At 43.2% G+C, this 27,699-nt stretch overlaps 1 protein-coding gene across 12 annotated transcripts in view; it reads left to right on the top strand.

Moving 5' to 3' along the window:
- The window catches only part of TPK1 (thiamin pyrophosphokinase 1), a 318,478-nt gene that overhangs the window by 214,800 nt on the left and 75,979 nt on the right, over positions 1 to 27,699 (top strand). The window contains exons 8-9 of one of the 12 annotated variants that reach the window (XR_007518487.1): positions 6,860 to 6,949; positions 7,844 to 25,733. The exons of 9 other annotated variants lie outside the window; for them this stretch is intronic. Coding sequence is in view for 1 of the 3 variants with exons in the window: in XM_049894320.1 (XP_049750277.1) it covers positions 6,860 to 6,891 (32 nt within the window). In the remaining 2 variants the exon portion in view is untranslated. Of the gene's footprint in view, positions 1 to 6,859; positions 25,734 to 27,699 lie in introns of those variants that run through there. 2 more of the 12 variants (XR_007518488.1, XM_049894320.1) reach the window with 2 other exon arrangements.

Genomic DNA, 27,699 nt, shown 5'->3' on the forward strand with positions numbered 1-27,699 from the left:
GGATTCAAGTAAAATGAAACCCTTGACAACTTCAATCTTTTCATGATGATGTTGCTCATTGGTACAGTTGTGAGGATTTTTGTTTTCTTTACGTTGAGGTGCAATCTATGCTGAAGGCTGTGGTCTTTGAACTTCATTAGTAAGTGCTTCATGTCCTCTTCACTTTCAGCAAGCAAGGTGTGTCATCTGCATAACGCAGGTTGTTAATGAGTCTTCCTCCAATCCTGATGCCCCTTTCTTCTTCATATAGTCCAACTTCTCATATTATTTGCTCAGCATACAGATTGAATACAACCCTGACACACACCTTTCCTGGCTTTAAACGAATCAGTATCCCCTTGTTCTGTCCGAACAACTGCCTCTTGATTTATGTAAAGGTTCCTCATGAGCACAATTAAGTGTTCTGGAATTCCCGTTCTTCGCAGTGGTATCCATAATTTGTTATGATCCACACAGCCAAATCCCTTTGCATAATAAGTAAAACACAGGTAAACATCCTTCTGGTATTCTCTGCTTTCAGCCAAGATCCATCTGACATCAGCAATGATATCCCTGGTTCCATGTCGTCTTCTGAAACCAACCTGAATTTCTGGCAGTTCCCTGTCGATATACTGCTACAGCCATTTTTGAATGATCTTCAGCAAAATTTTGCTTGTGTGTAATATTAATGATATTGTTCTATAATTTCCATATTCAGTTGGATCACCTTTCTTGGGAATAGGCACAAATATGGATCTCTTCCAGTCAGTTGGCCAGGAAGCTGTCTTCCATATTTCTTGGCATAGACGAGTGAGCACCTCCAGCACTGCATCTGTTTGTTGAAGCATCTCAATTGGTAATCCATCAATTCCTGGAGCCTTGTTTTTCGCCAATGCCTTCAGAGCAGCTTGGACTTCTTTCAGTACCATCAGTTCCTGATCATATGCCACCTCTTGAAATGGTTGAATATCGACTAATTCTTTTTGGTATAATGACTCTGTGTATTCCTTCCATCTTTTTTTGATGCTTCCTGTATCGTTTAATATTTTCCCCATAGAATCCTTCACTGTTGCAACTCGAGGCTTGAATTTTTGCTTCAGTTCTTTCAGCTTGAGAAACACTGAGCATGTTCTTCCCTTTTGATTTTCCATCTCCAGCTTTTTGCACATGTCATTATAATACTTTGTCTTCTCGAGACGGCCTTGAAATCTTCTGTTCAGTTCTTTTACTTCATCAATTCTTCCTTTTGCTTTAGCTGCTCAATGTTCGAGAGCAAGTTTTAGAGTTTCCTCTGACATCCATCTTGGTCTTTTCTTTCTTTCCTGTCTTTTCAGTGACCTCTTGCTTTCTTCATGGACGATGTCCTTGATGTCATTCCACAGCTTGTCTGGTCTTTGGTCACTAGTGTTCAGTGTGTCAAATCTGTTCTTCAGGTGGTCTCTAAATTCAGGTGGGATGTACTCAAGGTCATATTTTGGCTCTTGTGGACTTGGTCTGATTTTCTTCAGTTTCAGCTTGAACTTGCATATGAGCAATTGATGGTCTGTTCCACAGTCAGCCCCTGGCCTTGTTCCATCGTCTCTTTCCGCAGATGTAGTTAATTTGATTTCTGTGTGTTCCATCTGGCGAGGTCCATGTATATAGTTGCCGTTTATGTTGGTGAAAGAAGGTATTTGCAATGAAGAAGTCGCTGGTCTTGCAAAATTCTATCATTTGATCTCTGGCATTGTTTCTGTCACCAAGGACATATTTTCCAACTAGTGATCCTCCTTCTTTGTTTCCAACTTTTGTGTTCCAATCACCAATAATTATCAATGCATTTTGATTGCATGTTCGATCAATTTCAGACTGCAGCAGCTGATAAAAATCTTCTATTTCTTCATCTTTGGCCTTATGAGTAGCAGTGGGTTTTCTGTAGATAATCTTGTTTCTGTGAATAGTCAAGCTTTCTTTCTTCTTCCTTTCCTCTTTAGTCTTTGGTCTATAATAAATAGGATTGTGTTCCATTATGACTAACTGAGACAGAAGCTTTAAAAAGGGATAGCTTTTCCTCATGTCACAAGTGCAGAGATCGGCAGCCGCTGGCATTTATTCAGTGACTCTGAGCAAGATTTCTGTGACTTTCTCAGCCTTTGCCTCAAAATCACAAGATTGCTGTTGCAACTCCAGCCATTGTGCCACCATCCAGCATTGGAGGGAGGAAGGAGAAGAACGGGAGAAAGGGCAGTGCATGCAATCAGGAAATACACCATAATGACATTCCCAACATTCCCAGAAATTCTTCCTGCATCTCTTCTTTGGCCTCAGTGGCCAGAACAGTATCACATGGCCACCCTAGCTGCAAGAGAGGCTGGAGTGTGCACTTTTATAACTAAGCAGGTGGTGGGTAGCTGTAGAGTGGGGGAAGAAAGAGGATAGGAAAGGTGAGCCAATGGTAGGAAGTGGAAAGTAGTTAGGAAGAAAAGTCAAAGTTCTGAGGGACAGAACTTTTAATTTTTCTACACTTTTGCCTAAGATGAATATTAAATGGAGTCGCCGTCTTGTTTATAACACTCGGATTGAGACTGAAATCATGTAATCATGTTCCTCGTGTTCTGTTTCTTTAAAGAAATAAATGAGAGAAGGAAATTACTTCTTAGCATTAACTAAGAGAGACTCAAATCTTCTAACCTAGGTGAGAAAATTTTGAGTGGAAAAAAAGTCATGAAAACCTGTTCGAAAAGATTGTTGATCTCAACAGGGAACTCTCTGTTGTAAGGAGCGGGTGGAGGAGTCAGGGTTTTCTGCAGGACTTTTGTACGAGGGAACAGGTTGTGTACCCATAAGGCATTGTCCTTGCTGTTAGTGCTGTTTCTGTGAGAAATACTCTCAATTCTCAGTCTGTATAACTAACAGAGGAGCCCTGGTGGTGAAAATGGCTAAGTGCGACCGAAAGGTTGGCAGTTCAAACCCTCCCAGCAGCTCCACGGGAGAAAGACCTAGGGATCTGTTCCCGTAAAGATGATAGCCAGGAAAACCCTATGGGGCAGTTCTCCTGTCACATGGGGTCACTGTAGTTGAAAATCAACTCAACAGCACCCAACAACAACAGCATAACCCACAAAGCGATGGTAGTCAGTTGCCAGGGTTCAGCTAGGGTTCTGCCCACTTAGCTTATAACTTCTGAGCTGGTGCCAACATGTGAGATGTCTCACTGGTTAGTTGGTTTTCTGTATCGTTTTAATTATTGCTTCTCCAGCCTAGTGGTCATGAAGGCGCCTTAGCCTGTGGCTTGGTCTTTTCTGTCTGACTCAAGACAATGGCTTTTGCATCTTAAGTTTTCATGATCAGTGACCTGCTCTGAATTGAATAAAAACGTTTAAATAAAAAACACGCATTAGAGATCAAGGCTGATAATAAGCTTGGTATTTTTCCCCCCTTTATTTGGGTCCTTTTCTTTCCCAAGGAAGATGCTAGCTAAGAATTTTCCACCCCAAAACCATTTTCTCAAGTTAGCCAGTTGATGATATGACTTCATTTCCTCATATCTAAGACGCCATTGATTGTGAGATGCATTGCTATTTTATGTACACGAAGAAAAAACATGCTACCAATTTTAATTGCAGAGGTGTGACAAAAACGTGCATGATAGATGAAGAAATATGGTAGATCAAATAGCATAGACAGACCACTTCTAAATCTGGAAGGAAAAATTGCAAAAGTCTTTGAAATGGACAAACAGATTCCTGGATCTCTTCCCAGTGGATGATAGGGTGTGGTCTAGAGGACCCTCCCAGGCTGTATTACTCTATGGAGGACATGGCCTTGACTTTGACTACTTTTGCAACTCTGTGACATTGTAGGAGTCCTGGTAGCACAGTCGGAAGCACTCAGCTGCTAACCGAAAGGTCAGTGGTTCGAACCTACAAGCTGCTCCTCAGGAGAAAGATGTGGCAACCTGCTTCCCTAAAAGATTACAGCCTTGGAAACCTGGTGGGACAGTTCTACTCTGTCCAATAGTGTCACTCTGAGTCAGAATGGGTATGGGTGGTGTGTAGAGGGTTGATCATGATGCAAATGAGTCCTATTCCTGTAAGTCAGATTAACTTTTGTTCTGTGAAGATGTAATGGATAACCACTTTTGGGGAACGGCCAGTTTCCCATCTATTATCATTTCACCATTCCTGATGGGCTGGATTGTGTCTGTCCATCCTGGTCTCTTTTGAACCAGTTTTCTCCAGCTTACTATTTTTCTCACTGATTTATAACTTTTTAAAATTTATCTTTGGCACATGTTCCTTTCGTATTTGTATTTTGTATTTGTGTGGTCATTATGTCACCCTTTAAAAAAGCTATCCTTTAACAAACCACACTGAAAGCATTTAAAGGATATTTAAAGGGTCACAAGCTGCTGCGGTCTTTGAATAAAATTTGTAACATGTTATTGCAAAATACTATTTAACTTCTCTCTGTAGGAAGTAGGTCAGAGACAGACCTGGGAGAAGAAGGCGATGTCACTTGTGTGCTGGGGTTAGGTCTCACCGAAAGTCATACAGCTCTCCGTCTGAGAGGGGTCATGGCCATACCACTTCTAGAGTCAAGAGAGGATTCTAACTCTCCTGCTGGCCGGAGCTCGAAGGCACCAACACCCACCACGCCTAAGTCCAGGAGCTCAAGAGGGAAGTCAGCCCAGGCAGCGAAAGCAAACCTAGGAATGTCAATCTAGCAGGCAGGGTGCAGAATTGGGGAGGGCCCAGTGCAGGAGACACCTGCTATACACACAGATTTGGCCAGTCTGAGGATGTACGCAGGCCACAGGACCACCACTTTTGGTAAGGTCTGAATACCAGCAGTGAGGGATTGTTGAGGGAAAACCAGGAATTGACACCACGGGAAATTCCAGGATTCAACTTTTAGGGGAGGGTGCAGGGGGTGGGGGCATGATAAACAGTAAATATTATCTCTCTGGTAAGAAAAATACAAAGAGGAGCAAGATTGTTTTTAGATTATGCTATTCTAAAGGATTTTTAAACATACTGTTTGTAAGTAAATACTAACTTTTCAGGCATGTTAAATTAATGGCCTACAGCCTACCACAAACTTGTATTAAATATATATTTCATTAACTCAGCTCAAAATCTGTTTCGTGAGTTGTAGGAGCCGAAGCAGGCATGACTCATTTTTCTTCTCTTCGGTCTTTGCCCTTTTGTGATTCTGCTGTAAGCTCTGAGAGCCAGAGATAATTTACTGCAGGCCCTGTCTCCCAGCACCCCTTAACACACATTTGTTAGGGCTGGCTCTAGACATTTAAATACGAAAACAATTAGCATGCATTTGTAGGGGATGTGACAAATGGGAATTTGCCAGGGGACCTATTTTTCACTGACCCGCGTTCAAGAACAGGGCTATAGCTTAGGCTCCCTCCCAAGTTGTTGAAATGAGTTGATTTACCAGTATTTATGTGGGCAGGTTGATGGATGAGAATGGCTTCTGGGCAGGCTCTGGAGTCCCCTTTCATTTCCCCTCCTCCAGGTTTCATTTTGTGCTGATTCAGACATGAGCTCTGTGCCTTCAGCCATGCAACTAAGAGTGAGGCAGGAAAGCGGTGACTTGTGGTGATTACATGAATGGTGGAGGAGACAATCAAGGGCAGATGTGGACAAACTCCTCAAGGGCATGTGCACTGGGGATAATGTCCCTTGGGCCCGAACAATACTCTTTCTTTTTGGAATAGCACCTTCACACGTCCCACTTGTCCTTCTCTACACTCATCTTCACTCACGTATAACATTGATCGCTAATGTTGTAGAGTAAGTGTTGTTGTTGGGTGCCATTGTTGATTCTGCCTCATACTGACCCCGTGTGACACAGTAAACTGCCCCACAGGGGCATAATCCTTACATAAGTGTGTAATCTCAGGCCAGAGAATCCTCACCCTCTTTTGCTAGTTCCCTTCTGCTCTCTCTAGCCATCTGGAAGAGGAAGGAAAATGTCTGCGCCGTTCCCTTCTCTGTATGGGACGTGTACCTTGAGTTCCCATGAACGGTGGCAGAAAAATGTATGCCAGTACTTACTTCATTTAACAGTGTGGAGGAAAGAAAGCCAACAGGGTTCAAGTTCTGACTCAGTAAGGAAGGGATTGTATGGTATTGGGCCTATCAGTTCATCTAATCAAAAACGATGGGTCCATGACGTCTGAGGTTCCCTTCAGTTTGAAAACTCTTCTGTTGTTAATTGCCTTTGAGTCTACTCCAACTCATGGTGACCTTATGTGTAAAAGAAAGAAACGTTGCTTGGTCCCACAGCATCTTCATGATCTTGTATGTTCGAGTCTATTGCTGTGGCTATTGTTTTAATCCATCTCGTTGAGGGTTTCTTCGTTTTCTCTGACCCTCTACTTCACCAAATATGATGTCCTGTTCTACAGATTTGTCTTTCCTGATGACCCATTCAAAGTAAGCGAGCTGAAGTCTCACCATCCTTGCGTCTAAAGAACATACTGGTTGTATTTCTCCTAAGACTGACTTGTCCGGTCTTCTGGCATTCCACAGTGTATTCATTATTCTCCACCAATACCACAACTCAGATGCATCGATTCTTCCTCTGTCTGCCTTTTTCACTGTCCGGCGCTTGCATACGTATAAGGCAGTCGAACAGACCATGGCTTGAGTCAGGCACGCCTTAGGCATTGAAGTGGTGTCTTTGCTTTTTCAAACTTTAAAGAGACCTTTTGCAGCAGATGTGCCCAGTGTATACAGTACTTTGATTTCTTGATTGCTGTTTCCATGGATGTTGATTGTTGGTCCAAGGAGAGTTAAGTCATTGGCAACTTTAATTTTTACTCATTTGTCATGATGTTTATCAGTCTGGTAGTGAGGATTTCCATTTTCTTCACCTTCAGGCACAACCCATGTTGAAGGCTTTAAGCTTTGACCCTCACCAGTAAGTGCTTCAAGCGGTCTTTTCGGCAAGCGCTGAAAACTGCGTTACTGTAAGTTTGCTGCTGTTGCCCCAGAGAAATGGATGAGTCCAGATAAATTCCAGAAGCGTGGGTTTTCAAGAAGACCTCCCCCTCCTTCTTACATCCCTCTGCGGGGGCAACCAGAAGTTCCAGGAGAAGCAGTCGTAGGGCCAGAATTGGGAGTTTCTATTTGCGGGCTGTCAGGGGTTGCCGCTGCTTTGTGCATACCCTTCTCTCGCCGCAATTTATAATCTTTTCAGAAGCTCATGGTGAGGCGCAGACTGCAACCCATCCTGTTCCTCCTGACACAGAGATGGAGCTCCAGCCCCGACTGCCGCCAGTGCAGCGCTCTGTGATAAGGATTCGCTAGCAGAGTTGGTCCCCCAGCAGTCCTAGGGCGACCTTATATGCCGGCCGTCCTCGCCACTTAGTGCAAGGCTTCACACTTGGGGAATCACAGCATCCTTTTGCACTCAGCTGTTTTCTGGACCATGTTTGAGCACAAATTAGCAATCTCTTTCAACTACCATCCCTACATTCGATTTCTATTCTGTGAGTGTGTATATGTGTTTTCACAAATGATGTATCTGAGCACGCAGATACACTTAGAAACTAGCAAAGCAAGAAGGCTTTCCGATTAAACAGCTGCAGCTAAGAAAAAAAAAGAGCCAACTTTTATTTGTTGTTGTTGTTGGGGGGCTGTCCAGTTGATCCCAATCCATAGCGACCCCATGTGACAGAGTAGAACTGCCCATAGGGTTTTCTAGGCTGTCATCTTTATGGGAGCAGATCACCAGGTTGTTTGTCCCACGGAGCAGCTGGTGGATTTGAACCACTGACCTTTTAGTTAGCAGCCGAGTGCTTAATCATTGTGCCACCAGGGCTACTACTTTCATTTGTAACCTTTTTTTTTTTTAATTGCAGTATTCCAGTGGCAAGCCTGCCAGGAGAGAGAAACAGGTGTGGGCAATTTACATGTGACATACAATTAAAAAATGCAAGTTGAAACCAAAGCTGATTTTCTATAGATAAGGGTAAAGAAGTTTTATTTCCAACTGTCTTGTGTGCTACTTGGTATTTACCTTGTGGCTAAAATGGATAATGCTCTGTAGATACACTATGGGGGGGGTGGGGGAAGGGAATCTGGCTTGTGCTTGTAGGACAAAGTGCAGGATAGACGTGGTGGCCTCCCCATCGTGCAGAATCATTGCTACAGCAACACTGATGTGAACAGGAGCACAGCCCTCCCCCAGCTTCCTGTAACGTGAGTGGCTTTGAGCTAAATGATCCTGACACCCTCTCACCTTAGCACCAGACCTTCTATGCCATTTGTTCTCTCCTCCTGAGCCCTGCTGAGAGCATCTGAGGGTCCTGCACACAGCCTACTTTCCCCGTAAGATGTGACCTCCCCTCACACCCCCGGCACTCCTGGAAGTGCCGTCTCTTTAACGTGTCTCCCTGCCAACATTCTTCTCATCATTTTCAAGGGCCATTTCAAGTCCTGTCCTCTGTGACGCTTTCCTCAGACCCAGGGAACGTGATCTCTCTTTCCTGTAACGTGCACAGTGCGCCTGGGGCTCTCTGTGTCTGTGCGCTTCTTACGGCCTTTATTAGAAGGCAGCGCCTCAAGGCTTTGGTCCTTCCGGTCTTCATCCATGGCTCCTCATCCAGACAGCGCCTTTTTAAATGAGTTAATGCATTTTACCCACAGGAGTTCTGTAGTCAGGCGGCATACATTGCACAAGTGATGGTAAAAGATGTTGAGGCAAGAGCTCTTTTTCCCAGTCCCCTAAGACAATAGTAAAGAAAACATCAAATTTTAAGGGTGAAAATAGTTATAAGTCCATCCAGAAGTTGATATGTTTTAAAATTATGTTACCTACCAAAAAAAACAAACAAACCCAGTGCCGTCGAGTCGATTCCGACTCATAGCGACCCAAAAAAAAAAAAAAAAGAGGTTTAAGTATAGTGTGTGTGTGCACGTGTTGTGGTGAATGTGTGTGTGTGTGAAATCAGTGTTATGTGAAAATGGAAGACGACTACATCAGATCACACAACGGAGGATGACTATATCATTACACAACCACCAAGTTATAGCATTACATAACTGTCAAGTTACATCATTACCTAACTGCCAAACCACTGAGAATCGTGGCCCCGCCAAGTTGACACATAACCTTAAACCATCAAAGCCAGCGTTCCTCTCACCTCAGCATTTGTTACTGCCGATGTACATCGTTAATGTGCAAAATAGCTAGATCTTAGATTTTTTACTGTTGTCATAGATGGAAAATGTCAGATAACGAGATAGTCGATAAGTGAGGAGGTGTATTTTGTATGTTTATTTTACCCACTTAATTAGATTTTGTACTTCTTTGGTTTGTGGTCCTTTAGGTAATAGTCCTGCCCTACTTGGTAAAATCCTTTATACCAGACACTTAATTGGCATTAACCAATAATAGGATTCTTTATCAAATCTCCTTTTTCATATTCAGACCTTACGTATTCCTATAGCATTACAAACTACAAGAAATAACTAAGGAAGTGGCTACTTAGCCTTAGGAAATGGTCATAGTGACTGGATGGTAAAAAAAAAAAAAAAAAAAAATAGTGGATCCTGCAAAAAAGGCAGGAACAGTGAGCAAAGCCGGAAGTGGAAGGATTGCGTAGGCTCCTCAAGAAGGAAGCTGCCATCTAAAGAGATTAGTGAGTAGGGCCATATGCAAAGAAGAGCAGAATTACTGGGTGTTACTGAAGGAATATATTGGTCACTCTTGAAAAATGCAAAAAAGGCTTATCAGCATGTTAGGGACAGAAGCCAGCTTTCTGCTCTTTAAGATGGTTAACAAGGAGTTGAGTAGATGTTGACAGAACAGCTGTGCAGACTGAAGCTTGTCAGAACCACAGGAAGAACTGCAGGTGTGGAGGGCTCATGTCCAGGAGGCCTTTAAGTCCAAGACACAGGACGTTCACTCATGGTGAAGGGCCAGAAGGAGCTGGGAAACCCCAGAGATTCAGGGAGAGATGGACAATGTGGGGAGAGGACAGGTGGTGTGTTGATGTGACACCCTGAGGAGACTGAAGATGGAGCCTGGGGGGTGGGGGTCGGAGAGATGGGTGCCTACGTCCTCTCAAATGAGAGGTGCTGAGGTAGGCATTACGGTGAAGACACTTAGAGGTGTGAGAACTAACGATAACCAGCCCCAGTCTTTACCACTAAGAGGTCCATGGCATGGATGACTCCATGAAATACATATCATGGACAGCTTGTGAGAAATACCATGGGAGTACATTTTGAACAGCATCAAGGACCAGCTGTTGAACAGCAGGTTTCCTTTTCTGAGCTTCTCCCTAGAGGTACCCAAGGAGGTTGTGAGTGTGGGTGGTGTGGACGAGGCAGCAGTCCTCCAGTGCCATGGAGACGCAGTCAGTTGTAAATTATGCTGTGGAGTTCCTGGGCAGCAGAAACAGTTCCGCACTCGGCTGCTAACTGGAAGGTTGGCAGTTCAAGTCCACCCAGAAGTACTTCCGAAGAAAGGCCTGGCGATCTACGTCTGAAAGATCAGCCACTGAAAGCCCTGTGGAGCACACCTCTGCTCTGATACACGTGGAGCTGCTGCGAGTCGAAGCTGACTTGACGGTAAGTGGTGACTTGTAGGGTGGGATCAGAGAGAACGCCTGAGACAATTCTGTAGTGATAATTTATACCAGGGGAGGTCTCCTCTATTTCAAAGCACGGTTAGCTAAGAGCTCCTTGGAAGGGTCCCTCAAAACAAAAGCCTTGAAGGGCCAGTTCCCACTGACGTCCAGTTCTGTTCTGTTCACAAGGGCTTCTCCTTGAATCCAGGAATGTCCCTTTCTGTGGAGCCCACCAGTGGACAACAGGTTCTGAACTTGCATCCACCATAAAACCAAATCCTCATGTCCATAGGGCTGACACTGTCAGACTGGCCCTGGAGTTCAAGGCCAGGGACTAGAATGGGACATGTATCTGGTACCTTGAAACCCATACTCACTGCTCTGAACCCCACCTCATTTTCTAGGCTCCTTCAAAACAACCGTTGCTTCTGGGAGGTTCCCTGTACTCTCAGGTAGACAGGATCTTCATAGCAGGTTGTGCTTCTTTAAAGCACTTGTGCCCCTGAAGTGTAAGACTTTGTTTATTATCTTATCCCCTTTCCCTGAACAGATCGTAAACTCCTCAGTGGCAGACTCTGATCCTTAATTATTCCTCTGTGCCCTAAAACACTGTCACACGTCCTAGACATTAATGCATGAGTGTACTCTGGTGAAGCTTGGAAGGAAGAGGGCAACAGTCCTATATGTCACCTCTGCTGTCTACTAGGCATGTGATCCCAGAAAAGGTGATTCGTTTCTCTGAGCCTACATTTTCTCGTCTCAAAAACTGAAAATAATAATAGAGAAGATAATAGCTACAACCACGTTCTAGGACTCTTGGAAGCATTAAATCAGATGGTGTATACACAACGCTTGGATATCATCATGGTGATGATTTTTATGAGTACCCAAAGTATCAGCTCCCAAGAGAGTCGAAGCTTGGCCCACCTCAAGAGACTGTCAGGGGTTCTAATAACGATGAAATTCCTAAATACGGACGGCCGTGGGGCCGGTGAATGAACACGGTACCCCCGATTCAGCTATGAACCCAAGCCTACCTCCTTAATTAAGAAAAAGTTAATGGTGTAAAATCACTTCTGAATCTTATAAATAGGAAATTGGATTTCCCAATGGGCAATTTTAAATACTTTGGGAACATAAATACACTGGCAGCACTCAAGCTGTAAGTTGGCGACGCAGAGAACACGGGCAAGGAGCCCTGAAATAAGCAACAGCAAATGGCCACTTTAGCTCTTAAAGAGCAAATTGCAGAAAATAAATTAATTCACTTAAATATGCATGAGGCTCCCGAGTAGGGGACGTTTCCCCCGTGATGTGCTTTCTAAAGTATTAGTAATGCCTCACTTTTTGCCTTGTACTTCTGGTTAGAACGAATCCCAGAATCTCTTGCTTTTTAAAATTGTATTAAAAGTAATTTAGATACAAAACCAAAAATTCAATTCAAAAGCCAGATTGGTCTCACTGATTTGGAAAAGTGGGTAGTGAGTTTATCACAGGATCAGCGGAGCCCTGGGGGATCAGGAAGTGGCTCTGATTGAATCACCAGGAAAGGGCTTCCGAGAGGCTGGCCTAACTCTGCAGAAACTTCCTCGAAGTTGTAAACTGGCAGGCGTTCCCCTAAATACGGGTGAAGATTTTTTCAACCCCTCTGATGCTATCTGGGGCAGCAGTTTCAGCTCTAAGAATCGATGTACTCCACTGCAGACTAGAGGGTGTATTTAGAATATTTATCGGAGTCATTACTCAATTTTTTCCTGCTCTCGTCAGGTCCTTTAATTTTCACTATGGGAACCATAGACACTGAAGCCCTGTGTTTATGTCCTTGCATACTCAAAAACAACTTTTATGGTTACATAATTGAATAAAGTAAAAGGGCCAGGGGGAGGAGGCAGAGATACCAAAAGCAGAGGCAAGCTATCAACTAAAGGAACATAACATTCGAGGCTGTGTTCCATGTGATTTTTTTAAAGGAGAAGGATTTAGGGAAATTGCCTTTGTCTGCATATGCTGATTGCTTGGGTAGCTTTCTTGTGTGGCAGCCTTGCATTCCTGATGCCAAGACGGAGAAGGGGAGCCTGGCAGCCAGTGAGGACTTGAACTGAGGAGACTTTGGAATGGAGGAAACTTTGAGAAGGATTTGGGAGCCATGGCTGCGGACAAAAATAATCAATGGAATTGCCAAGAACCATAAAACCAGGAGGGTAGAGGATATGAAATACATCGACTTGATTTTCCTGAACATGAAAAAATATTAAATCTATTCTAAGTCTTTTTTAAGTCTGTTATGATGCCCATGTATTTCTGTGAGTTTGTTATTACGGTAATTTCTATTTTTCCTTAGGGCTAAAGAGAAGACCAAGTCAGATTTTTTTTTTTTTTTTGGTGGGGGTGGTATTTGTGTTTGAGATTCGGAAAAATACATACTTGTTCACAGAGGGTTTGAATAATTTGTAATTTACATGTAAGTGTATATAGTTGAATATTTCCTTTGATGCAAAAGGCTCATTACTTGTAGGCTAATGTGTTCTTTTCTGAACCTATGATATGTCACAATTACAGTTATTCCTTGGAGAGAAATCTTTTGGAACAACTATAAAAAGAAGCAGAGTCCTTGAGTAGTGCAAACCATGAATACACTCTGCTGCTAACCAAAAGTTGGTGGTTTGAGTCCACCCAGAGGCCTGGCAATCTACTTCTGAAAAATCAGCCATTGAAAACCCAATGGAGCACAGTTCTATTCTGACACACATGGGGTCGCCATGAGTCAGAATCAGCTCCATGGTAACTGGTTGGTTATACAAAGAGACAGTAGACATTTCAGGAGTACACCTTCTATATGTTTGCCATAGTATTTCATGATCCATCAGGAGGTATTTATGTAGCTAAAGCACGTGGTGAGGTGGTGTAAAAGTGGGAGATGATGCCAGTAATCTGTTGATGTTGTATGCTGTCAAGTTGATTACAACTCAAAGCAACCCTATAGGACAGAGTAGGGCTCCTGCTAGAAATTTCAGTGGGATCAAATTGTGAGGATTTGTGCACTGTGAGAGGAAGTTTAGATTCACTCTGTAAGCAGTGGGGGGCTAGGATGACTGTAGAATCATTGTACAGATTGAATTAGAGAAAAATGCTGTAAACGGAAATTTTATTCTTTTTTAAGTTAGAGCACAGCGGGTACTAGAACTCTATGCCCATTACCTGAGTAGATCCTCAACTAAAGGATTGCTCACTGGTTCTGAAGGGATACAGCTACTGAACATTTTTGTAAATGGTGACTATGTTAAATACATTATCATCTTTTCTAATATGTACAATTTACCTTCTAAATAAGAAGACCTCCTGGCCCAGATGGCTTCGCTGGAGAATTCAACCAAACATTCAGAGAAGTGCTTGTACCGGTACTACTCAAACTATTTCAGAACATAGAAATGGAAGGGGTACTTCCAAATTCATTCTATGAAGCTAGCATAACCCTGATACCAAAACCAGGCAGAGACACCACACACACACACACACACACACAAAAATTATAGACCAGTATCTCTCATGAATATAGATGCAAAAATTCTCAATAAAATTACACCCAATGGAATTCAGCATCACATCAAAAATATATATATACCACTACCAAGTGGGATTCATACCAGGTATGCAAGGATGGTTCAACATTAGAAAATCAATGAACATAATCCACCATATAAATAAAAGAATCACATGATCATCTCAATTGACACAGAAAAGGCATTTGACAAAGTCCAACACCCATTCCTGATAAAAATTTTCAATAAATAGGTATAGAAGGGAAATTTCTCAACATAATAAAGGGCATGTATACAAAACACTGGGTTATACAAAACCTAACAACCAACATCATTCTTAATGGAGAGAAACTGAAAACATTCCCTTTGAGAATGGGAACAAGACAAGAATGCCCTTTATCAACACTAGTATTTAACCTTGTGCTGGAAGTCCTAGCTAGAGCAATAAGCTGAAATAAAGGGCATCCGAATTGGAAGAAGTAAAACTGTCCCCATTTGTGGATGAAATGATACTATACGTAGAAAACCCAAAAGATTCCATGAGAAAACTACTGGAATTAATAGAAAGATTCAGCAGAGTAGCAGAATACAAAATAAACATACAAAAATCAGTTGGATTCTAGACCAATAAAGAGAACAACAAAAAGGAAATCAGGAAAACAATACCATTTATGATACCCAGCCATTTATGATAGCCTTTAAAAAAATAAAATACTTAGGAATAAATCTAACCAGGGAAGTAAAAGACCCCTATACAAAGAAAACTACAATACTGCAAGAAACCAAAAGAGATCTACATAAATGGAAAAATATACCATGCTCATGGATAGGTAGACTCAACATTGTGAAAATGTCGATTCTACCCGAAGCAATCTACAAAGACAATGCAATGCCAATCCAAATACCAACAGCATTCTTTAAAAAGATGGAAAAACTAATCATTAACTTTATATGGAAAGGGAAGAGGCCCCAGATAACTAATTGAAGAAGAATAAAGTAGGAGGACTCGCACTACCTGACCTGAGAACCTGCTATACAGCTACAGTAGTCAAAACAGCCTAGTACTGGTACAACAACAGATACATTGACCAATGGAACAGAATTGAGAACCCAGATGTAAATCCATCCACCTGCAGTCACCTGATCTTTGACAAGGCTCCAAAGTCCATCAAATGGGGAAAAGACAGTCTTTTAAAAAAAATGGTGCTGGTAAAACTGGATTCCATCTGCAAAAAAATGAAACTGGACCCATACCTCACACCATACACAAAAACTAATTCAAAATGGATCAAAGACCTAAATATAAAACCAAAAACTATAAAGATCGTAGAAAGAAAAATAGGATCAACGCTAGAGGCCCTAATACACAGCATTAACACGATACAAACCACAACCAACAACACACCAGCTCCAGAGGATAAGCTAGATAACTGGAATCTTCTGAAAATTAAACACTTAAGCTCATTAAAAAACTTTACCAAAAGAGTAAAAAGAGAACCTACAGACCAGGCAAAAAAAAAAATGGCTATGACAAATCAGACAAAGATCTAATCTCTAAAATCTATAGGAAAACCCAATGCTTCTACGACAAAAAGACAAATAATCCAATTAAAAAATGGACAAAGGAAATGAACAGACACTTCACCAGAGAAGACATTCAGGCAGCTAACAGACACATGAGGAAATGCTCTAGTTCATTAGCCATTAGAGAAATGCAAATCAAAACCACAATGAGATGCCATATCACCCCGGCATTACTGGCACGTATCAAAAAAAAAAAAAGAGACAATAACAAATGTTGGAGAGGCTGCAGGGAGATCCAGAACTCTTATGTACTGCTGGTGGGAATGCAAAATGATATAACCATTTTATAGCCCTTCCTTAGAAAGCTAGAAATAGAAATACCATATGATCCAGCAATTCCACTCCTAAGAATATATTCTAGAGAAATAAATTGTCACATGAATAGACACATGCACACCCATGTTCATTGCAGCATTGTTCATAACAGCAAAAAGAGGAGGGGTGGGGATGAAAAAACACTAAATAGACAATAAACCAAAACCAAACCAAACCTGCTGTTGAGTTGGTTCTGACTCATAGTGACCCTAGAGGACAGAGTAGAACTGCCCCATAGAGTTTCCAAGGAGCACCTGGTGGATTCAAACTGCCGACCTTTTGGTTAGCGGCACTAGCACTTACCCACTGTGCCACCAGGGTTTCCAAATAGACGATGGACAAGTTAAATAAGAAGACCTGGTGGTGCGACAGTTAAGTGCTCGGCTGCTAGCCGAAAGGTCGGCGATTGGACCCACCCAGCTGCTCCATGGAAGGAAAGACATGGCAGTCTGCTCCCCTCAAGATTACAGCCAAGGAAATCCTATGGGACAGTTCTACGCTGTTCTGTAGGGTTGCTAAGAGGCAGAATCGACTCAACGGCACCCCACAATAACAGCCTTTTAAATTCCAAACTCACCCCTTCCGTGCCTGCTTAGGAAGGAGGATCATCTCTTTCAGAATTTTGATTTTGGGCATCACTTGGTTCTCCCCAACACAAAATGAGGAGTGACTCTTCTCCTTGTGCAAGTTTGGCAAGCCCCTGTTTCTGTAATTTATCTGTCCTGTTGTTCTTAACAAACCTGGTGACGTGATAGTCTTTCATCTAACACAAGTGATACGTTTAAAGGACCAGATGCACTACAGATGAAGTTCTTTAGACGTTATTAGAAAGTCAGAACTCCGTTCCCACAACTATGCACATGCTCCACTGTGTTTCACATGGCCTGCTGCTGCTGCTGCTGCTGCCAGGACGGCATCTATAGGTAGAATCCGGATATTACCTACACATAATGAATGTGGAGTCCATCAGGAGGCCAGATGGTTCACATGCTTGGCTTCTAACTGAAAGGTCGGAGGTTCAAGTCCACCCAGAAGCTCTTTGAAAGAAAGGCGTGATGATCTACTTATGAAAAACCAGCCATTGGGAGCCCTGTGGAGGACAGTTCTACTCTGACACACATGGGTCACGATGAGTTGGAGTCAACTCGACAGCAACTAGTTATAACGAACATATTTCAGTATGTACTTACGCAGGCAACAGCTGTTGACCAATTCTTCTTGAAGAGCATGTATCCTATAAAAAATTGAAAAGCAGAATCTCCAAAACTAAACTTTAAGAAATAAAATTTCAGTCTAAAACATTGTTCCATCACTACTACGTTTCTGGTGATTAACTTGCCATTTTAATAGCTCAGTGAGATGTTTTTCTAATCAGTGCACATGAGAAGCCATCAAAACTGGAATTCCTAATTCTGAGCCAAAACAGTTGGAGACCAGCCAAAATCAAGGTCTTCAGTAAGGCTTACAAGGCAAACCCATCAATCACCCAGCTCCTCTCCCTAGCTCTGCACACATTATTGAGAAATCCTATCAACGTTTTGACACTGAGAAGCCTTTAAGGAATTGGAGCGGTATACATATTCGCACGTAGTATTATCTAATCAAAGGGTGAATCAGCTAATATATTCATAATTTTAATCGTGTTAACTACTCTGAAATTGGCTGATAATTACTTTAGAATTAGATGCTCTAATTTGTACATTGGCAATGTGTTTCCAATCACCAGCCAATAACAATAATAAATTATATTCCTGTCTTCATCGAGATCATGATGGACAGCTGAAATTGGATATGAACTGAATATCAACCCTTTTTCCTGAATATTGAAGACCTGGGAAATTTCTGAAGATCGAAGGCCATATTTAGCACTGTGCCATTTAAGCCTTGCCACGCCCTCAGTGGCTTGAATTCAGATAAAGAGTGAGACTGAGTCCGGTCTTATCAGCATCCTTATTGCTGTCAGTAAAGTTTCCTATGTATCGTACCAAGCAGACGTGCCTTGTAGACTGCTCCAAGAGCAGGCCTGTTCTGTGGCTATCTCTAAGGTGTTCATTGGCCAATTTTCAGAATGACATCACCAGGCCTTTTTTCCAAGTCTGTCTTAGTTTGGAAGTTCTGCTGAAACCTGTCCACCATGGGTGAGCTTGCTGGTATTTGAAATACCGGTGGTTATGGCCTCCAGCATCCTGGCAACATGCAAGCCACCACAGTGCAACAAACTGACAGACAGGTGATGGCAAAAAAAAAAAAAAAAAAAAGATGTCACTTTTATGACTAAGGTGCACCTGACCCAAGCCATGGTCTTTTCGATTCTCATATTCATGGAACGGCTGGACAATGGAAAATGAAGACAGAAGATGAGTTGATGCCTTTGAATTTTGATGTTGGTGAAGAATGCTGAATATACCATGGACAGCTGGAAGAAAGAACAAATCTGTCTGGGAAGAAGTACAGCCAGAATGCTCCTTAGAAGTGAGGATGGCGAGACTTTGGCTCATTTACTTTGGACACATCGTCAGGAAAGAGCGATCACTAGAAAATGACATCATGGTAAAGCAGAGGATCAGCGAAGGCCAGGGCGTTCCTCCGTGAGATGGGATTGACGTGGTGGCCGAAACAGTGGACTCAGACATACTAAAGACCATGAAGATGGCGGAGGAACAGGCAGCGATTTATTCGATTGTACATAAAGTCACCGTGACATGGAGCTGACTCCATGGTGACTAAAACAACATAAGAGGCATACATCTAATTAACATAATCAGACAGGCTTCAGAAAAGAAAATTGCAACTCCACGGCCCAAGGATACTCCCAATGATGCATTTTAAGTCTATGAAATAACGGTAAATCAATTATGTTCATATAAAGACTCTTCAACATTTTTTTAAGTTGCAGAAACCTTTGCTCAAACAAAACTTGACCTAGAAGCTTACACCACAAGGGTAAACAGCAGCTGTGTTTAAAGTAGGTGTAATTATAAATGCAGTCACATAGTGACTTATACAGTTTTATTCTAATCACTGAATTAAGTTCATAGTACAATATCATAGATTAGTTTCTAACTTTATTTATGGCCTCTGCTTCCTCTTTTTTTTTCCTGTAAGAAAGAATGGCTATGTCTTAGTTATCTAGTGCTGCTATAACAGAAATACCACAGGTAGGTGGCTTTAACAAACAGAAATGTATATTCTCACAGTTTGAGAGGGTTAAAGTCTGAATTCAGACCACCTACTCTAGGGGAGGAAACCCTGGTGGTATAGTGGTTAAGTGCTACGGCTGTTAACCAAGAGGTCAGCAGTTTGAATCTGCCAGGCGCTCCTTGGAAACTCTACGGGGCAGTTCTACTCTGTCCTATAGGGTCGCTATGAGTCGGAATCGACTCGACAGCAGTGGGTTTTGTACTCTAGGGGAAGGTTTTCTTTCTCTGTTGGCTTTGGAGGGAAGGTCCTTGTCTCTGCAGCTTCTGCTTCCCGGTTCCTTGGAGATCTCCATGTGCCTCGTGGTCCCTCTTCTCTGCTCCCTTGCGTAATCTCTTTATATCTCAAAAGAGATTGACTCAAGAACTCCCAACACTAATCCTGCCTCATTAACTTAACAGAGACAATCCATTCCCACATGGGATTATAACCACAGGCATAGAGGTTAGGGTTTACAACACACATTTTTAGGGGACATAATTCAGTCCATAACAAGCTACTTACAGGCCAGAAACCCGAGTTCCTTCTATGAATTGTTTTGTGAGATCTAGCGGTGTTAGGTAGGGAAACTGAGGTTCAGAAGTATCTGTGTTGCTGCCTGGGGGCCCAGGGCCTGTGAGCCACAGAGCTGGGCGCTTTCCCTGGGAGATGCTGCAAAGCTGGAGACTCACCACCTCCTTTCAGAGTAAGGAGAAACTTGCCAGAGCTCAGAATCCCAACAGTGGCTGTTGTAGAGATTTCTGACAGGCCAGCTTGAGAGAAATTTACAGAGAATTTGTTGCCTGATGGCTTTCTGACATAGGGTCACTATGAGTCAGAATTGACTCCACTGTAATTTTTTTTTGTTTGTTTGGGCTTTCTGATAAATTAGCCACAGGCCAGGGGGTTGTCTTTGGCCGTCTTTGTTCCTTCTGGAACTATCGCTGAAGCAAGTGAGTGCTGAAGTGTGTGCTCAGCTGGCTGCGCCCTGGGATCACCTGGAGAGGTGGTGGTGGTGGTGTGCCATAGAGTCGATTCCAACTCATAGCAACCTTATAGGATGGAGCAGAACTGTCCCATATGGTCACAAAGAGCCACTGTTGGATTTGAACTGCTGACCTTTTGGTTACCGGCCATGCTCTTAACCACTGCCACCAGGGCTCCATGAAGGGTGCTATGAAAACACTGATGCCTGCCCCCACCCCGCCCCACTATTACTTCGTATATCCTGTAAGCGAGCCTTCTTGTTCCCTGAGGACTTTGCTACCATGTAGATTACCAACACAATCCTTGGACGCATGAAGACAAGTTAATTGCCCAGGAAAGACCTGCCTAGGGAAGAGAATGCTGTGGTGAGCTTCAGGTCTACCAGCCTCCCCGTCCTTTCAGCTGGGAGGCACAGAGCAGAGTTCTCTCTCCTTAGAAACTGCTGACCCTGGCTTTGAACACTGGATTTGAATCAGAGACTCCCTGAAAAGTTGTACTTGTTGAAATGTCTCAGAATATGTCACCTTCCATCTTCCAGTCACTAAAATCAGACCTTAGAGCAGACCTTGGGAATTCTTACGCAGACACGTGCTGTGTCCCCAGACCCCAGGAGGTGGAGCCCTGTCCCTGCTGGCAGGTGGCTTGTAGCTTTTCTGATCGATGCTGTGCCTATCCGGGCCTGGGGAGCCCTGGGGTCCCTGTTGGATCTGTCCAGTCCCTTGGCTCCTAGGTAACTGAAACACGATGTCCTTGTGTTCCCTGAGGCACTGTGGGCAGGATTCCCTCCTTCCTCTCTGTCCGTGTGGTCATTTTGCTTTCTTAACGTCCCAGCACCCTCCTGCTTGGGACCTGAAACCTGTCTCAGAACCATCCCACACGTTTTCTTTCTGCCCTTAAGTTTCCATTGGCCCCATGGACCTTAGTCTCCTAGTGCTGCTGTATGAGAAAACCACACGTGGGCGGCTTTAAAGTACTCTCAACATCTATCTTCTCACAGCTGGGAGGCCGGAAGTCTGATTTCAGCGTGTTGGCTCTGGGGGAAGATCCTTGTCTCTTTCGGCCTCCATAGGCCCAGTGTTCCTCGATTCCTTGGCAGCCCCGCCGTGAGTCTGTCTTCTCCCACCTCCCCAACGTGTGAGAGCATCTGTGTCTAATCTTCTTTTTTATAACCCAGAAGTGATTTGGCTTCGGACACACCCTACACGTCTGTGGCCTCCTTAATATAACATTAGGTTGCATTATGGAAAGTGATTACATTACATCCACAGGTATAGGAGTTAAGACTCCAATATTTTGGGGGAACACAAGTCCAGGGGAGATGGGAAGAATGAGTGGCTGCCTAGGGCAGCATGCTCCAAGGAAGGGATAAAAAGAGGTAAAGGAAGAAAAAATAAACAGCTCATCCCTCTCCAGTCAGCTCCTTAAAACAACTGGCTCAGACCAGGAGCAAGAGATGAGCGTCTGTGGTGGTGTGGGTGACCTGGCCCGTGAGCGCCTCCTCGGCCCAGAGCCTCATCGGCGGGGCTGTAGGCAGCTGTGTCTGAGCGGGGGGCTCTCTCCTGATTCCCCATTCTGATGTAAGAAAGGAATCTCTTTGTCTCAGTAAGCGTTTGCTGCTCTAACAGAAGCACCGTAAGTGGATGGCTTTAACAAGGAGAAATTTATTCTCTCACCGTCTAGGAGGCTAGAAGTCCGAATTCAGGGTGCCAGCTCCAGGGGAAGGCTTTCTGTCTCTGTCAGCTCTGGGGAAGATCTTTCTCATGTATCTCCCCCTAGTCTAGGAGCTTCTCAGTGCAGGGACTCTGGGTCCAATGGATGCTCTTCGCTCCTGGCTCTTCCTTCTTGGTGTTGGGATGTCCCTATCTTTACAGGCAATAACGCAGGGAAACTCCCCTTACATCAGATCAGGGCTGTGACCTGAGTAAGGGTGTTATATCCCATCCTGATTCTCTTTAACATAACCTAATCTTGGCTCATTAACCGTACGTAGAGATTAGGATTTACAACACATAGGACAATTATACCGTCTCACAAAATGGAGGACAACCACACAATACTGGCCCAACCAAGTTGATACATATTTTGCGTGGGACACAATCCAGTCCATAACACCCTTTCATGGGGAAGCTCTATCTTGGTCGTGATGATAAGCTGCCAGACCCACCCGCTCACCTGTCCCAGGACTCACCTGTCCCAGGACTCACGTGTCCCAGGACTCACCTGTACAGTAGGCCAGTCTAATGCCTCATGAAGTTGAATGGTGATCCCCTGGGCCTTTTTTGCTCTGGGCTTGTCCTTGAGCCAGAAAGCACAGGAGTCTAGTTCAGGTGTATGGGAAAAGTGTAGTCTGATCCTATGGCACATTGTTGTTGTTGTTAGGTGCCGTCGAGTTGGTTCCAACTTATAGCGACCCTACGCACAACAGAACAAAACACTGCCCGGTCCTGAGCCATCCTTACAATCATTGTTATGCTTGAGCTCATTGTTGCAGCCACTGTGTCAATCCACCTCGTTGAGGGTCTTCCTCTTTTCCGCTGACCCTGTACTCTGCCAAGCATGATGTCCTTCTCCAGGGACTGATGCCTCCCGACAACATGTCCAAAGTATGTAAGATGTGGTCTCGCCATCCTTGCTTCTAAGGAGCACTCTGGCTCTACTTCTTCCAAGACAGGTTTATTCGTTCTTTTGGCAGTCCGTGGTATATTTAACATTCTTTGCTAACACCACAATTCAAAGACATTAATTCTCCTTCGGTCTCCCTTATTCGTTGTCCAGCTTTCACATGCATATATGATACGATTGAAAATACCATGGCTTGGGTCAGGTGCACCTTAGTCTTCAAGGTGACATCTTTTGCTCTTCAACTCTTTAAAGAGGTCTTTTGCAGCAGATTTGCCCAATGCAATGCGTCTTTTGATTTCTTGACTGCTACTTCCATGGCTGTTGTGGATCCAAGTAGAATGAAATCCTTGCCAACTTCAATCTTTTCTCCGTTTATCATGATGTGGCTCATTGGTCCAGTTGTGAGGATTTTTGTTTTCTTTATGTTGAGGTGTAATCCATACTGAAGGCTGTGGTCTTTGATCTTCATTAGTAAGTGCTTCAAGTCCTCTTCACTTTCAGCAAGCAAGGTTGCGTCATCTGCAAAACGCAGGTTGTTCATGAGTCTTCCTCCAGTCCTGATGTCCCGTTATTCTTCATATAGTCCAGCTTCTTAGATTATTTGCTCAGCGTAGATTGAATAGGGATGGTGGAAGAATACAACCCTAACACACACCTTTCCTGACTTTAAACCAGTCAATATCCCCTTGTTCTGTCCGAACAACTGCCTCTTGATCTATGCACAGGTTCCTCATGAGCACAATCAAGTGTTCTGGAATTCCCATTCTTCTCAGTGTTATCTATAATTTGTTATGATCCATGCAGTCGAGTGCCTTTGCATAGTCAATAAAACACAGGTAAACATCCTATGGCATAGTTTGAGCTATTTCGCCCCTCCTTCTACACTTTGGAAACCTTGGTGGCGTAGTGGTTAAGAGTTACGTCTGCTAACCAAAAGGTCAGCAGTTCAAATCCACCAGGTACTTCTTGGAAAGCCTATGGGGCAGTTCTACTCTGTCCTATAAAGTCGCTATGAATTGGAATCGACTCAATGGCAATGGGTTTGGCTTTGGTTTTCTACGCTTTAGCTTACTCATTAGCCCTTAGTGACCTGTGCAGAAAGGCCTGTCAACCTGTTAGTCAATCAATCAATCAATCCAAGCCTGAGTTTCAGAACCGAAGTCCAGGCCTTTCTTTTTCTTGAGTGTGTTGGCTGACTTCCAGCAGTTCTTCCTTCTGCTCAGGGCAGCAGTCACCCTCCTCTGTCTTTAACCCTTCATCGGACTTTTTATCTACCTCCCTGCACAGTGTGAGGTACCTCCCTGCACAGTGTGAGGTAACTCCCTGGGTGAGGAAGTGAAATCCAAGTGCTGTTAAAAACCTCCCACAGGGACTATTGATTACGTATCAGTTTACCAATGAGCCGTTTTTGCACTTCAGGAACAGACCCCCACTACACCTAGCAACTAACTGAAAGGAATTCCACAGGACAAGCAATCATTGCAGCGTCTCTGCCTTTGTGGGGCAGATGCTCTGCCTTGCAGTCACATGAGAAGGTTGCCATGTAAAGTGGTTTCTGCTTTTAGAGTGAATGTGGTTTCTCAGCTCCCATGTGAGGCTTAGCTGCTGGAAGCCAGAGCACGGGGATCACTGTGGACGTGCAGCGCCATCTACAGGGCAGACTGAGCACTGCAGGCACCATTCAGCAGCTCAGAGAAGCTGTGTACGCGCTCAGGGTCTCAGTCGGAATGCACTCCACGGCAATGGCTGTGGTTGGTTTGCTGTACACAGTAAGACTTTGTTGCTATACTTAAAAAAAAAAAAAAAAAAGGCATATTTGCAAAATGCTGTTGTACTTAAATATCCACAGTTAGAGGGTTAAGGGAGTGAAATGTTAACTTCATTTTATTTTCTATTCAGTCGATTCACTGGAGAGCCCATCTGTTTCAAAGGTCCATTTGACAATCTTTGAAGACGTAGTCGCTGACTTTCTGGTCACTTCGAATAGACTGTATTGGAATTAACATCAGTGTCATGATTCGCATTATGTTTACCGCTTATTGTGCCCCCTCGCCCCACCCCACTGATTTATCCCAAGTACCTGGAACAATGCCTGGCATAAAAGTAGGCATTCAGATACCTGTGATATGAATGAGTAAACAGCATTCCCCTTTGCTAATCAGAGGACCAAATGTGGAAAGACAGCCAGCCAGCCTCCCTGAGTCACATGGTCTTGTTTTTTTAAAACGGGGGTGCCAATACAGCTTTTAAGCCCTGATGGTGCAACAGTAAAGTGTTCAGCTCCTAACCGAAAGGTCAGAGGTTCGAACCCACGAGCAGCTCCACGGGATGAGACTTGGCAATCTGCTTCTGTAAACATCACAGCCTGAGCAACCCTATGGGCAGCTCTGCTCTGTCACATGGGGTCGCTGTGAGTCAGAACTGACTCGACAGTACCTAACAACTCTGTCATACGGGAAATACAGAAAGTTATAATTGATTTATTACTGTTTAGAGTATAAGGAAGAACGCTCCCAGACTTTTACAAAATGCAAAATAGAATGATCTAGACATGTAAATTAAGATCCCCTTGATACATCCAAATTACTTAATTTTAGAGAATTTTATATATCTCACACACACCAAAAACCAAACCTGTTGCCGTCAAGTCAATTCCAACTCATAGCAACCCTACGGGACAGTAGAACTGCCCCATAGGGTTTCCAAGGAGCAGCTGGTGGATTCAAACTGCCAATCTTCTCATTAGCAGCCAAGCCCTTAACCACTGCGCTACCAGGGCATGTCTATTTCTTGAATTAAAAGGAACCAAAGGAAAATTGTAAGCTTCTATAAGACTAAGTGGTTCTTTTAGTTTTATTTAAGAAATGCATAGTGTTAACCTTTATGCTAACATCATATATAGAACATTAACATACTTTAGCATATTATAGAAGTGGTGAACTTCTTAGTATTGAGCTATTTTCTCTGCAGTCCTCTTAACCCTTTGCTGAAAAATAAAGGGAGAAAGATAATATCTTTTAGATTTGCAGACTAACCATGTCAGAAATAAAATATTTCTTTGTGTGGTAATAGCTTATAGATACGGCATGTGTGCTCCTGGCGTGGGTGTGTAAGTACCTCTCAGGCCAGTCAAGCAGGCTTTTCCTCCTTGTGTTTGTTTTTGCCTCGGTGCCGACCTGCAGACTTGCCAACAGTGTGAATGAGTGGATTGCCCTTCTGTCTACTCAAAACAAAGCAGGAGTACTTTGGATAGCTGGAATTTGGAATCAGATAGTGTCAGGTGCAAATTTTGGCTCTGTTTTTTAACTTTTAATTTTTTCTGATTTCATCTTTGGGGTGAGTGTTCTTTACATACCAGGCACCCTCTGCTGGCATTGCCAGGGATAAACCAAATCCAAACAACCCCATGACGCATTCAGGGGTAGAGGGCAATAACATGACAAGTATAATAAATAAGCACTATGGGGACAGGGGCCAAGATGGTGGACTAGGTGGACGCTACCGCGGATCCCTCTTGCAACAAAGACTCGGAAAAACAAGGGAATCGATCACATACATAACAATCTACGAACTCTGAACAACAAGCACAGACTTAGAGACGGAAAACGAACAAATACGGGCAGACAGCGACTGTTTTCAGAACCAGGAGCCAGCGTACCAGCCGACTACTTGGAAAATCTAGTTTCCCAGTGGTGGCTCGGAGACAGCAGTCCATATCAAACCACATAAAGAAACAGACCATGACAGCTTCTCCAACCCCCCAAACAAATCAAAATCTTTCCCAAATGAAGATACAATCCTGGAATTATCAGATACAGAATATAAAAAACTAATTTACAGAATGCTTAAAGATATCACAAATGAAATTAGGATAAATGCAGAAAAAGCCAAGGAACACACTGATAAAACTGTTGAAGAACTCAAAAAGATTATTCAAGAACATAGTGGAAAAATTAACAAGTTGCAAGAATCCATAGAGAGACAGCATGTAGAAATCCAAAAGATTAACAATAAAATTACAGAATTTGACAACGCAATAGAAAGTCAGAGGAGCAGACTCGAGCAATTAGAATGTAGACTGGGACTTCTGGAGGACCAGGGAAACAACACCAACATAGCTGAAAAAAAATCAGATAAAAGAATTAAAGAAAATGAAGAAACCCTAAGAATCATGTGGGACTCTATCAAGAAGGATAACTTGCGAGTGATTGGAGTCCCAGAACAGGGAGGGAGGACAGAAAACACAGAGAAAATAGTTGACGAAATCCTGACACAAAACTTCCCCGACATCATGAAAGACGAAAGGATATCTATCCAAGATGCTCATCGAACCCCATTTAAGATTGATCCAAAAAGAAAAACACCAAGACATATTATCATCAAACTTGCCCAAACCAAAGACAAACAGAAAATTTTAAAAGCAGCCAGGGAGAAAAGAAAGGTTTCCTTCAAGGGAGAATCAGTAAGAATAAGTTCAGACTACTCAGCAGAAACCATGCAGGCAAGAAGGGAATGGGACGACGTATACAGAGCACTGAACGAGAAAAACTGCCAACCAAGGATCATATATCCAGCAAAACTCTCTCTGAAATATGAAGGAGAAATTAAGATATTTACAGATAAACACAAGTTTAGAGAATTTGCAAAAATTAAACCAAGACTGCAAGAAATGCTAAAGGAGATTGTTTGGCCGGATGACCAATAGTATCAGGTACCAGCACAATACAAGGTCACAAAACAGAACGTCCTGATATCAACACAACTCAAATAGGGAAAGCACAAAAACAAACAAATTAAGACTAATTCTAAAAAATAAATAAATAAACAAAATAATGCAGACAACAGGAAATCATGGAAATCAATAGATAAACGATCACAATAATCAAAAAGAGGGACTAAATATAGGAGGCATTGAAC

This window comes from Elephas maximus, chromosome 8 (genome assembly GCF_024166365.1).
Source record: "Elephas maximus indicus isolate mEleMax1 chromosome 8, mEleMax1 primary haplotype, whole genome shotgun sequence".
Taxonomy (NCBI): Eukaryota; Metazoa; Chordata; class Mammalia; order Proboscidea; family Elephantidae; genus Elephas; species Elephas maximus.